Source organism: Homarus americanus, unplaced genomic scaffold (genome assembly GCF_018991925.1).
Source record: "Homarus americanus isolate GMGI-L3 unplaced genomic scaffold, GMGI_Hamer_2.0 scaffold2539, whole genome shotgun sequence".
Taxonomy (NCBI): domain Eukaryota; kingdom Metazoa; phylum Arthropoda; class Malacostraca; order Decapoda; family Nephropidae; genus Homarus; species Homarus americanus.
The window spans coordinates 3,132,611-3,145,170 of record NW_024725489.1 but is presented as its reverse complement, the minus strand read 5'-3'; the positions used below and the strand labels follow the sequence as shown (position 1 = coordinate 3,145,170).

At 37.1% G+C, this 12,560-nt stretch overlaps 1 protein-coding gene across 1 annotated transcript in view; it reads right to left on the bottom strand.

The window, feature by feature from the left end:
* LOC121864990 (conserved oligomeric Golgi complex subunit 2-like) overlaps nt 1–12,560 on the bottom strand; it is a 31,532-nt gene that overhangs the window by 13,558 nt on the left and 5,414 nt on the right. Inside the window, exons 5-7 of the mRNA XM_042364251.1 lie at nt 12,065–12,241; nt 5,914–6,032; nt 5,635–5,755 (exon numbers count right to left, since the gene is read on the bottom strand). Of these exons, the coding sequence (XP_042220185.1) occupies nt 5,635–5,755; nt 5,914–6,032; nt 12,065–12,241 (417 nt within the window). The remainder of the gene's footprint in view (nt 1–5,634; nt 5,756–5,913; nt 6,033–12,064; nt 12,242–12,560) is intronic.

The window sequence follows — 12,560 nt, the reverse complement described above, 5'->3', positions numbered from 1 at the left end:
AAGAATAGCACCATCCCATCTATTGTTAAAATAATAAACAACTCCTGATTTATGTACTGTACAGCCCTGTAAATGTATTGAACGCATATCATTATGTCTAAATCACATGTAAGTTTGTATATTTTCAGCCACCGGCTGCAACTCTATTAATAAACCATTTATTATTATTATTACAGTATTATTATTATTATTACTCTTCCGCTCTCTCGTTATGTTGATTGTGTTTTATTGCCATTTAAAGGTCCTGAACTTTATTTTCAAACTTATTTGACATTGCCAGTAATGTGATTATGTTGTAGGCTGACATAGCAGGCACATTTTTGTATTATTATTAAAAAATTAGACAATAACCATGGCCCCTAAGAAAGTGTTTGGTGTCGGTAAGGGTGGTGAGAAGGTTAAGCCTAAAACCTTATCAGTGAAGAAAAGTAAGTGGACAGTACTTTGTGTACATTATTTTTGTATTAATTTTGATTATAAATCATGTACCATATTTTACGGCATATAAGACGTACTTTTTTGTCTGAAAAATGGCATAAAAAATCAGCCTGCATCCTGTATGTGAAGTTGCAGTCTCCCATAAACCAATAAACCAATGAATTCCCCAGTTGCTGTTTCCACTCAGCTAAATTCTTATTCCTCCCCCCTCCCCACACACAGGCCCCGTTGTGGGTCATTCAACCTGTGCCCGGGTGGGCTAATTCCCTTAAAAAAAAAACTAACCCAACTCCTGAATAAAAAAGCCGTTTTTTTCTAAAAACCAGTTTTTGTGATATAGCTCGAATGGACACATTACAGGATTATTATTTATGATTTATGAAAAAATAATTATTGTAAATATAAAAGATTGATTTACAACTGTATGGCAGACACCCAACTCTTCAGAGGTAGCTAAGCAGTAACAATTTCTGAACTCTTACAAACATTACAATCTATTAATACCATACCTGCAACATTCATTTTTCAATCTACAGTGATCCCTGGGTTAACGAATGATTTGGTTAACGAAATTTCGGTTAATGAATTACCTTCCAAAAGAATCTTCAATTCGGTTAACGAACAAAAATTCGGTTAACGGAATTTTTATGAAATCATGTCAAAATGTTTTCACTTGCTCACCAGCTGGAATATTAGTCTTCCAATACAGTAATCGGTTCTAGGGCTTAAATTCGTTCCCATTTGAGTAAATATCAAGAAGGTTGTACTATTCAATAATTTTCCAAGTTTTATATTAACATTTTTAGTCATTTTAACAATTATTTAACATAATTGCAGTGCAGGAAACTAGTTTTTGGTGCATCAATCAGCCACTTGACTCACCCACCAAGGCCTCAGTTTGTATCTCTGTTCAGTGGAGATAACATCTTGCTTGTGGCTCTCTTGAACATAAACTATTTTTACATTTTTACAGTACAATTATAGGTCATTCTGAAATTTATTTTACATATTGACAATATATAGTGCAGTGCAGTGTTGATTTAAAGAAAATAATCTTGAATTACACCTTGTGAGTTTAAAATTTTATGGGTGAAATGACGGCATGAAGCATGGGGTGATTTCTCTTTCACCCCCACTTCCTTCTCTTATCCTTTCTCCTCCACCCCCACTTCTAATTCCCATCATCATCATCATCATCATCATCATCAACAACAACCAGGAGCCTTCTACATACACACCTCAAAGTAAGTGTACTTTACTTCATTTATTTTTACTTTGTATGTAATTTTCGGTGAGCTGGAACCAATTACCCAAAATCCCATTGAAACAATGGTTTCAGTTAACGAACGACCTTCTGGAACAAATTGTGTTCGTTAGCCGAGGGACCACTGTACAAATACCTGATACAAATGAAGATTTACAGATAACTTTCTTTTCACATCTGCATCAATTAACATCGCTGGCGGCAATGTTGCCAGGATAGACTCATCACTGTAACCACCAGTCTACTGTGCCAAGCTGTGAGGTGTTATGGTTTTTTTCAACTCATATTTTCGGGAAGATATACGTAACTTTCTTCATTTCCTAAATACTATACATATTGTGAAAAAAGTAAAAGAAATATTTGTCCTAAGGGCGAACACATAAAGGGAATATTCATTTCTTTGCACACGTGTTAGCTGGCTCAGTGGGAGGACAGCGCAGCGTTGCTAGATAATCAGCAGAGGTAGCGTCGCCTTTGCTATGGTGAACAGGGAGTACAGATGTACTAGTACAGTATATGCAAATGACGACTGTGTTAAACTTTCATTTTGCATTTATTTACTGGTTTGGCAATACAGTGTTTTTTGTTGTACAGTAATTATTTATTGGTATTAATTTTATTTATTCCTCACATTTACTGGTACTGTACTGTATAACAGTCGGCCCTTCACATACGCGGGTTCAGCGTACACGGATTCGCAAATACTCGGATTGCCCCGCCGGAGGAATATTCTGTACATTGAAGTAATTGAAGTACATTCAAATCGCGCGCGGCACCGCACACCGCTCACCACCCCACACACACACGCGTCATGCCACCCCGCGCTCCCTCACTCAGTCAGTCTCGCTGTAACCACGCTTGCGTTGACATCAGCATTGTAGGTCGATCCTGATTTTTTTACCCAAAAATCGTTAATTTATGATATTCCTTGTTTATAGGTCGACCCAAGTTTTTGAGGGTATTGGAACAACAAAACCTTCAGTAAAAACACTCTATGTCCTATAAACTGAGGCTCGCCGTGCCTGAAACACAGAGTGCCGAAGGCAAATTGTTTACCATTTATTATTACGACACTTTACACTGAAACGCGGGTAGTTTCAACAAAAATATTGTATATTTCTATTCAAGTATTTATTCAAGTCAATTAGGAGGGAATATTATTGTAATACAACAGTTTTTTAACTGAAAACCAGTACTGTACACTAATGTACAACAATTTTTATCTCTTGAGCAAAATATATGACATTTATATTCAAATTATTGGCTGTCTTGCAAGGATTCCAGCAATGCAAATTATAATCTCCTAACTTTAGTCTGAGATATTATATAAAATAAACACCTTAAAGAATAAAGTTATCACCAATCTTTTGTCTGGGAACACAAGGAGGGAGGTAGCCAGGGAGCATGGGGGAGGGGGGAGGTGACAGAGTGTGGTGTTTGTTTATTTATTTGAGATAAGATGTGACAGTTGGCGCTGAAGGCCTACGTGTTTATTTATCATTACTTAAGAGTGACTAAGCTCTTCTCATAATTTGCCACCCAAACGACCTGGATGAATATAACTTACATTGCTGGGATTCTTGTAAGATAGTGATTTATTTGAATACCTGTATAAACAATGTATATTTGCAATAGACATAACAATTTAAGTACCGTAATCATTTAGTACATGTACAGTACAGGTTTGTTCCACGGTAAAATCTTTTGAACAATGAAAGAAAGAGCAAGTCATTGTTTTCGTCATGATTTTATCCCACTTTCCACTGTAATACGTACGTCATTTCAGCAAAAATATTACATTTCCACATTTATTTCTGAGAATATATTCATTCAGTTACAGTTAAGGTAAAATATACTTGTGATGTAATATTTTAATGAAAATACGGTATCGTAGTTTTCTTTTGTTTCAAATTTAATTAACAAAGATTGATGTTTCAAATGTAATGAACAAAAATTTATGTACAGTATCTATAAATAAACTTTAAAAAATGAATACTTTGTTTTACATCGTCCTGTGCATACCATACCATGCATTTGGCTACTTTGGGCTTGCTATGATGACGCAAGAGATCTGCCCTGGCAACTGTACCGACACTCACAGCTGGTGGTGCGTTGGTGCGTCGTTTCCATTGTTTACTGGTAGTTACTGGTAAATATTTTTCAACCTAACGAAACTATTACCCGTTTAGAGGTCGACCCCCAATTTTTTGCCAAATAATTTGGTCTTAAAAACTCGAACTACACACAGGTATATACGGTAAATAAGGACATGGGGGGCCAGGGGTTTTTTAGGGGGGAGGGGGGCAGCAAAAGTACACAGATTTTTAACATTCACGGGTATCTCTGTTACCTAACCCCCGCGTATGTTAAGGGCCGACTGTACTATATTGTTTTAAGAAATCTCCGGCTACATGAAGAAAATTCACACAAAAGGTTTTTCCTAAATACACCCTGCTAAAAGATGGGGGCATCTTATATGCCATAAAATAAGGCACTTCTTTCATAGAAATTGGATACATTGGTGTTGTACTCGTTTTTTTTTAAATAGAGGTCTTTTTGGAAAAAGTGGCTCTAAGGTGGACAACCTCTTATCCTGGACACCCTTTCCCCCCAATTAGTCCGCCTTAGCGAGGTTTTACTGTTCTGGAATAGTTGTAGAAATATTGAAAGCATCAGATGATGTCAATGGTGACCAAATTAATAAATGCAATGGACTACAGTGGTCCCTCGGTAAACGAGCGCCTCGGTTAACGAGTTACCTTCCATAAGATTCTGAACTTCGGTTAACGAGCAATCCCTCGATTAACGAGTTTCTTACGAGCTGACCTCCACATGTTTTAGCTTGCATTTGGCGGTCCACCAGCTGTAGTATTAGTCCGCCAATATAGTAATCGGTTCTAGGGCTTAAATTCCTTAACCTTTTAGTAAATATCAAGAAGTTTATACTATTCCATAATTTTAAAAGTTTAGTATTAAATTTTTTAGTCATTTTAACAATTATTGAACATAATTGAAGGTAAGGTCACTAGTTTGTGGCACGCCATCCAGCCTGCCAACACAGCATACAGGCGTCAGTCTTTTTGTCTTTTCAGTGGAGGTAACATCTTGCTTGAGACTCTTCAACTAAATGCTTTTTTTCCTGTGTTTACAAGCAAATTATTGGTCATTTTGAAGTTTATTTTACATATTGACAACATATAATGCAGTGCAGTGTTGATTTAAAGAAAATAATCTTGAATTACACCAAGAGAACTAAAATTTTATGGGTGAAATGGCACCATGGGGTGACTTCTCTTCCACCCCAATGCCTTCTCTTCTCCCTTCTCCTCCACCCCCATTCTAATTCCCATCATCATCCAGGAGCCTTCTACACACACACCTCAAAGTAAGTGTACCTTTCTATCTTTTTTGTTGAATTTAGGCAATTTTCGGTGAGCTGGAACCAATTACCCAAAAACCCATTGAAACAATGGTTTCAGTTAACGAGCAACCTTCTAGAACGGATTATGCTCGTTAACCGAGGGACCACTGTATAGTGTTCCAGCTAACTAATTGAAAAGTGATGATTGTGAATACGTACTTAAAATAGAAACTCTTATGCACTACTAAACCAAGTGTGTTGAAAAGCAAGGTGACTAAGTGGAAAATGATACCTTTTCCAATCTTGTAACAAGTGTGACAAAAAATAAACACTGCATATACAGTACATTTTGAGTTTCCCATATGTGTTTCTACACACACACACACAAAAGCTAAAACTGGTTGTGCACAGCCTGTACAGTACATTGGTCATGAGTGAAGTCCCGTAAGAACCAGAACACAGTACAGTACTGTACAGTACAGTAGTCAATACTAACTTTGCAGAGGATATTATATGACTGTACTGTTCTCAAACATTAGTATAAGTAAATAGGTTGAATTTACTGTCTTACTTGATGAAATGTGGCTGGGTTCCCTGGATTGAAAATATGCTGAGTGCCCGTCTCCAGAGCTGTAACAATTTCAGGCCATGCAGAGCGTTCCAAAAAGCTGTAACCTCTTACTACATCCGATCTAGAAAAAAATATTATGGATATAAGAAAAATAATATTACAAGCCCCATGTTTTATTAGATAGCAAAAATTTTCAATGTTTTATGAAACACAAATCTGGATGATGCTATGCTTGATAGTCTGAATACAAATCTAAATAAAAAATACAAGAAAACCAACCCATGACCTGTGGTGACTGAGAGAAGAGGTTGACACACATTATTGACAGCTGCTAAGGTGTTAGAGTACATGCCAGGGAGCCCCCGGGGGTCTGAGCGTAGAGCTGGTTCACTGATCACCTGTCAAATTTACCATTAACATCCATAAGAATCATTGTCTTTCTATATTTTTATGTAAAAAATGTAAGCACAATAATTAAATAAAATTCATTGGGAAATTTCATATCCAATACAAAAATCTGTTATCATCCAAAAGGAAGGTTCATTCACAATCTCCTATACACATCCCCAAACACTCCTCTTTACCTTCCACTTACAATATCCCTCATTCTAAATACAGTACAGTACTGTACTTGGTAGCTGTCTATATCCACTGCAGTCTCCTTTTATCTAGCAGTGTATTTTATGTAAAGCATTGTCATGTGTGGTTTACTCCAACACTGATTCTCAGTCTCCCTCTTTCCTTATTATTTTGGTTGTAAATTATTTGTTTTCTCGAAATTCTGTTTTCATCTGTTCCTTCAATTGATCCTTTTGTATGTTACATACACACATCTAATCCTCACTCCACACTTTGCACATAGTTCGCTTCACAACTTCATACAGTGTCTAAATAGGTTGTGCAGTATGATATCCAAGATACAATGGGTCACATTATTTAACACCTGGGCTTTGGGTTATGGTCGGCACCCCCCCCCTCCTACCTCCACGCGGGTATATTCGGGAACATTTAAAAAACAAATAAAAAGCATTCCTAGTCTTAAAATCTGGCCATGCATGATATAAATAGGAAATAAATACATGGCCATACCACAGGTTGACAACACAGGGAATAGGAAGAGTCAAGAATGTTTGTGAAATGGCGTATGAGGTACAGGATACTTGTTTTACTTTGTTATTATATTTACACAATTAACAATAATTATTACTGCTCCAGTAATTAATCACAATATAAGACATGTGTTTAGGGGAGGAAACACATGGTGAAGTGAGTCCAGTCCAAGGGTGAGATGCCTTCATCACAAAAGCTGAGAAGCTACTGAAAAAGAGACTGGGAGGCTCTCCTGTGTGAGTGAAAGATAAATACAGTGGGGTATGCTATAACGAATCTAATTGGTTCTAGAACCTTGTTCGTTATAGCATTCGTTCGTTATAGGATTAATCCGTTCCAGGCCCCCAAATACAACCACTTAACACTGAAAAATATAATATAAAATTGTAAAAATTGTAAAAAAGTGCATAAAGATGCATCTAAACCCCTGAAATAAAGAATATCATTAATATTTGTAATAAAAAAACAATAAATTAGAAAAAAAAAAACATTAAATAATGTTCGTTGTAGGAGTTTCGTTCGTTATAGCATTCTCAATTTTATAGGTAAAACCGTTCGTTATAGGAATATTCGTAGTAGAATCCGTTCGTTATAGCATACCCCACTGTACCTACTTGGCAACTAAATCTAGCCAGGCCCGCCCTTTCTACTCAAATAAGCCTGTGAAAGATAAAAATATCATATGACATCACCCGAAGCTCTACAGACGCACGTCATACGATGTAACCCAAAGTCTAAGGGTTATTATTCAATCATTACCCCTTACGCCCTGGGTGACATACTGGAACGCCCGACTGGCGTGCCCCAGGTGACATTCCAGAGCTCGCACCTTTTCCTGCTACTGTTTAAATGCCCAGCGCGGGTTATCAGGTTCCAGTGTAACTATTTGCCCGTCACACCACACGCTCGGCCACAGGGAAGTTTCCTCATTGTAATTACCTATTTTTGTTTTTTTCATTTTAATTATTTGTCCATTCTATCATGTTGTATCAAAGTAATATTGCTAAAAGTACTGAAGTTGTACAGTACTGTACAGTATTGCAATGTATTATTACTGGAAAATAAAGCTATGATTATGTTATAAATGTATTTAATTTATTTGTGGAATTATTATTATTTTATGCATTATTTGCTCTACCAAACACAAAGAGAGCCAGACAGCCTGGCCACAGACTGCGTGTGTTGCCAAGCACGTTTTATGAAAAATAATGCAAATAAAATATTCTAAATTAATTATTTATAGCAAATAAGTATTATGATCAGTAAATATATACATTACTGGCCATCCCAGACACAAAGACAAGCAGAAAATGGCCACTAAGTGAGTAGTGACCACGAGTGTCAGCTGTCAAAACAACACTATCCCTTTATCTCCCTCACCACTGCTGCCACAGGGAAGTTCTAGAGGGTCAATATATATTTTTTCTTATATATTTTTTATTGTTTTACCATTTAAAAAGGTTAAAAATTATTTCTGGAAAAGTTTTGATTTTTCTCGATTTTGTTGGGGGGACACGGTTAGTGGCACCCTAGCCCAGGTCTAGGGGGTTAATATGCATTCTAGCACATTTTTATTGAGCAAAATATTAATATATAGTATTATATAAATCAATATTTTTATTAAATACAAACACATCCGGAAAGACATTTGAAATTTAAATACAGTGGTCCCTCGGTTAACGAGCACAATCCGTTCTAGAAGGTTGCTCGTTAACCGAAAAACTCGTTAACCGAAACCATTGTTTCAATGGGTTTTTGGGTAATTCGTTCCAGCTCACCGAAAATTGCCTAAATTCAACAAAAAAGGTAGAAAGGTACACTTACTTTGAGGTGTGTGTGTAGAAGGCTCCTGGATGATGATGGGAATTAGAATGGGGGTGGAGGAGAAGGGAGTAGAGAAGGCATTGGGGTGGAAGAGAAGTCACCCCATGGTGCCATTTCACTCATAAAATTTTAGTTCTCTTGGTGTAATTCAAGATTATTTTCTTTAAATCAACACTGCACTGCATTATATATTGTCAATATGTAAAATAAACTTCAAAATGACCAATAATTTGCTTGTAAACACAGAAAAAAAGCATTTAGTTGAAGAGTCTCAAGCAAGATGTTACCTCCACTGAGAAGACAAAAAGACTGACGCCTGTATGCTGTGTTGGCAGGCTGGATGGCGTGCCACAAACTAGTGACCCTACCTTCAATTATGTTCAATAATTGTTAAAATGACTAAAAAATTTAATATTAAACTTTTAAAATTATTGAATAGTATAAACTTCTTGATATTTACTAAAAGGGTAAGGAATTTAAGCCCTAGAACCGATTACTGTATTGGCGGACTAATACTACAGCTGGTGGACCTCCAAATGCAAGCTAAAACATGTGGAGGTTGGCTGGTAAGAAACTCGTTAATCGAGGGATTGCTCGTTAACCGAAACCTCATTAACCGAGGCGCTCGTTAACCGAGGGACCACTGTAGTTCATTGGTTGTTGCTGCATAATGAAAGCCAGGTGTAGGTTAGACCTCACTGTACACCACAGCTATTGGCAGTCTCTCAGTAACTATGGTACCATGCTGTTCAGGTGCTTCTGCCCATCCTTCAATCTCTGACTAACCCCATCCTCCAACATCCCGTTGCTTATCATATACAGTGGTCCCTCGGTTAACGAAATTTCGGTTACGAATTACCTTCCATAAGAATCTTCATTTCGGTTAACGAAATTCTTACGAAGATGTTTCGACATGCTTTGGCTTGCTCACCAGCTGGAAGATTAGTCTGCCAATACAGAATTCGGTTCTAGGGCTTACATTCGTTAAAATTGGAGTAAATATCAAGAAGGTTGTACTATTCAATAATTTTCCAAGTTTTATATTAAAATTTGTAGTCATTTTAACACTTATTTAACATAATTGCAGTACAGGGAACTAGTTTTTGGTGCGCCTATCAGCCACTTCACTCACCCACCAAGGCCTCAGTTTGGATCTTGCTTGTGGCTCTCTTGAACATAAACTATTTTTACATTTTTACAGTACAATTATTGGTCATTCTGAAATTTATTTTACATATTGACAATTATAGTGCAGTACAGTGTTGATTTAAAGAAAATAATCTGAATTACACCTAGTGAACTTAAAATTTTATGGGTGAAATGATGGCATGAAGCATGGGGTGATTTCTCTTCCACCCCCACTTCCTTCTCTTCTCCCTTCTCCTCCACCCCAACTTCTAATTCCCATCATCAACCAGGAGCATTCTACATACACACCTCAAAGTAAGTGTACTTTACTGCATTTTTTTTTTTTACTTTGTATGTAATTTTTGGTGAGCTGGAACCAATTACCCAAAATCCCATTGAAACAATGGTTTCGGTTATCGAACGACCTTCTGGAGCGAATTGTGTTCGTTAACCGAGGGACCGCTGTACTGTACAGTACAGGTATACCCCAAAAAGCGATGTCCCAATAACCACCAATTCAGATAACCGACGATTACATATAAGGGAAACACCCCCAAGTTTCATTGATACCCCAGATATCCAATGATCAGGAGAGGAGCGGCAGAGCTGTTTTAAATTTGGCGGGCAGTGGCCTGGTGCAAATTCTTGCCTTGAGAGGGCTCTGTGTGCTGCCTCTGACTCTTTCCAGCCTCTCTGCTCTTGTTTACACTTACCACTTGTCTCTGACTTCGTGTTTTTTTTTAATAGTTATTTCCAACTTCGTGTGTTATACAATCATGCCTAAATGCCCCAGTGATAGTTCCTCTTGTGCTGCTCCTCTTAGGGGCACCTTAATGTGATGTGATAAGGCATAATAAGAGTGGTGATGGACCAGCAAAGACTGGCAGAGACTTGATTTTTTTAATTTCTGATTTAGTGTTACGCAATCATGCCCAAATGCCCCAGTGATAGTTTTTCTTGTGCTGCCCCTGCTTGATGTGAAGTGATAAGGCGTAATAAGACATAATAAGAGTGGCGATGGACCAGCAAAGATTGGTAGAGACTTGAACATGCCACCCTAGACCGTCTCTACCATCCTCAATGCAGGTAAATACGTCTCAATTTATGCTTTACATTACTTTTTTTTTATTATACGGGGATTAGCCCACCCGGGCACAGGTCACTAACCCATATCACAGCCTGGGGGGTGAAAATATAATAATAATAATAATAATAATAATAATAATAATAATAATAATAATAATAATAATAATAATAATAATAATAATAATAATACAGTAATAATAATAATAATAATAATAATAATAATAATAATAACAATAATAATAACAATAATTAATAAAAATTAATAAAAAAAAAAAATAATAATAATAATAATGATAACAACCAAAAATACTGTAAATACAAAAATTAAAAAATAAATAAATCAAGAGTGGGAAAAGATATACAGTATGTATGTTGTGTTGTCAAGAGTAAGAGAAAGAATTGAGACCCTGCAATTGTGTGTAAATGAAGCAGAAAGTCAGATCAGCAACCTGGGACTTGGTCACAATTTTTGTGATGCCATATGGCAGCAGGGTCTACCATTAGACAACACATTATGCTTCCAATTTCTTCCCAGGCAGTATTACCTCCCTGTTTGATAGCTGCCTACTACTGGTACTTATTTAATGCTTATTGTGTTTACTTTATACATCTGCTTTATTTTCTTGCTTGACATTGTGCACGACAGAGATATATCAAGGGTAGATGGGAGTTTTTGGGGGTGTATAAGCATCTCAAGGGGCACTACTCAGTCGATTGTCCTTACTTGGAGCTAGCGGACACTCTCCCCACAAGGGGTCACAGCTCAAGATTAAAGAAGCCGCAGGTCCAGAAAACTGTGAGGGCAAACTTTTTCAGAGTGAGGGTTGTAAACTCTTGGAACAATCTACCAGAAAGTGTTGTGACGGCACCGAGTGTGGGCTCTTTCAAGACAAGACTTGACCAACACTGGAGCGGGTTCAGGTACATTCAGGAGCCGGTGCATGCCCAGTACTTGCCAACAGTGCGTGACAGAGACGTGACCGATCGCCCAAGCGGCTAACAAGCTGATCTTTTGGTGAAGAGGATAAAAGAAAAGGAAAAGTAATCAAAGACGTGACCGATCGCCCAAGCAGCTAACGAGCCAATCAGTGGTGAAGAGGATAAAAGAAAAGAAAAGATAAGCTCCTGAATTTTTTATATTCTTATGGGATTAATTGCTTCGATAACCGCTGATTCACTAGCCAACGACTATTCCCGGTCCCTATATGCGTCGGTTACCGGGGTATGCCTGTACTGTATACATACTATACATACTAGAATTATTATATAATTTAAGCCTTACATCTTCCAGTTCTTTTCTAATGAGTTCCCTGACAAGCTGGTGTGCATGGTTTACACTGCCAAGACTTGCATAAGTGTGTAATGTCTGCTTCAGCACTGGTAAATCTTTATTAAAGACTCCCTCACGAAGGCCTCGTTCTAAGCCGTGTTCCACAAACTGGCACACCTCAGCAACTCTCTGTAAGACAAAAATTTATCTAAGGTTATTTGGCTGATCAAACTAAAAGACTGATTACAATATACTTGTAATGTATACTTGTAGTATATACTGTAGTTGACAATATTCTAAAGCTCTTGCACAGTTCTGAAGAGAGGAGTCAGATATACAGTTGTCATAAGCATTACATCTAATGTTATGAATATATACTGTAAGGCCAACTCCAATTTACAGATTTTCCAAGATACTAATTATTTTATCCACTGCATCGAACTACCGACAAAAACTCCATTGTTACATATATGTTTATTTTATTTTCATCATAACATCAGATGATGGT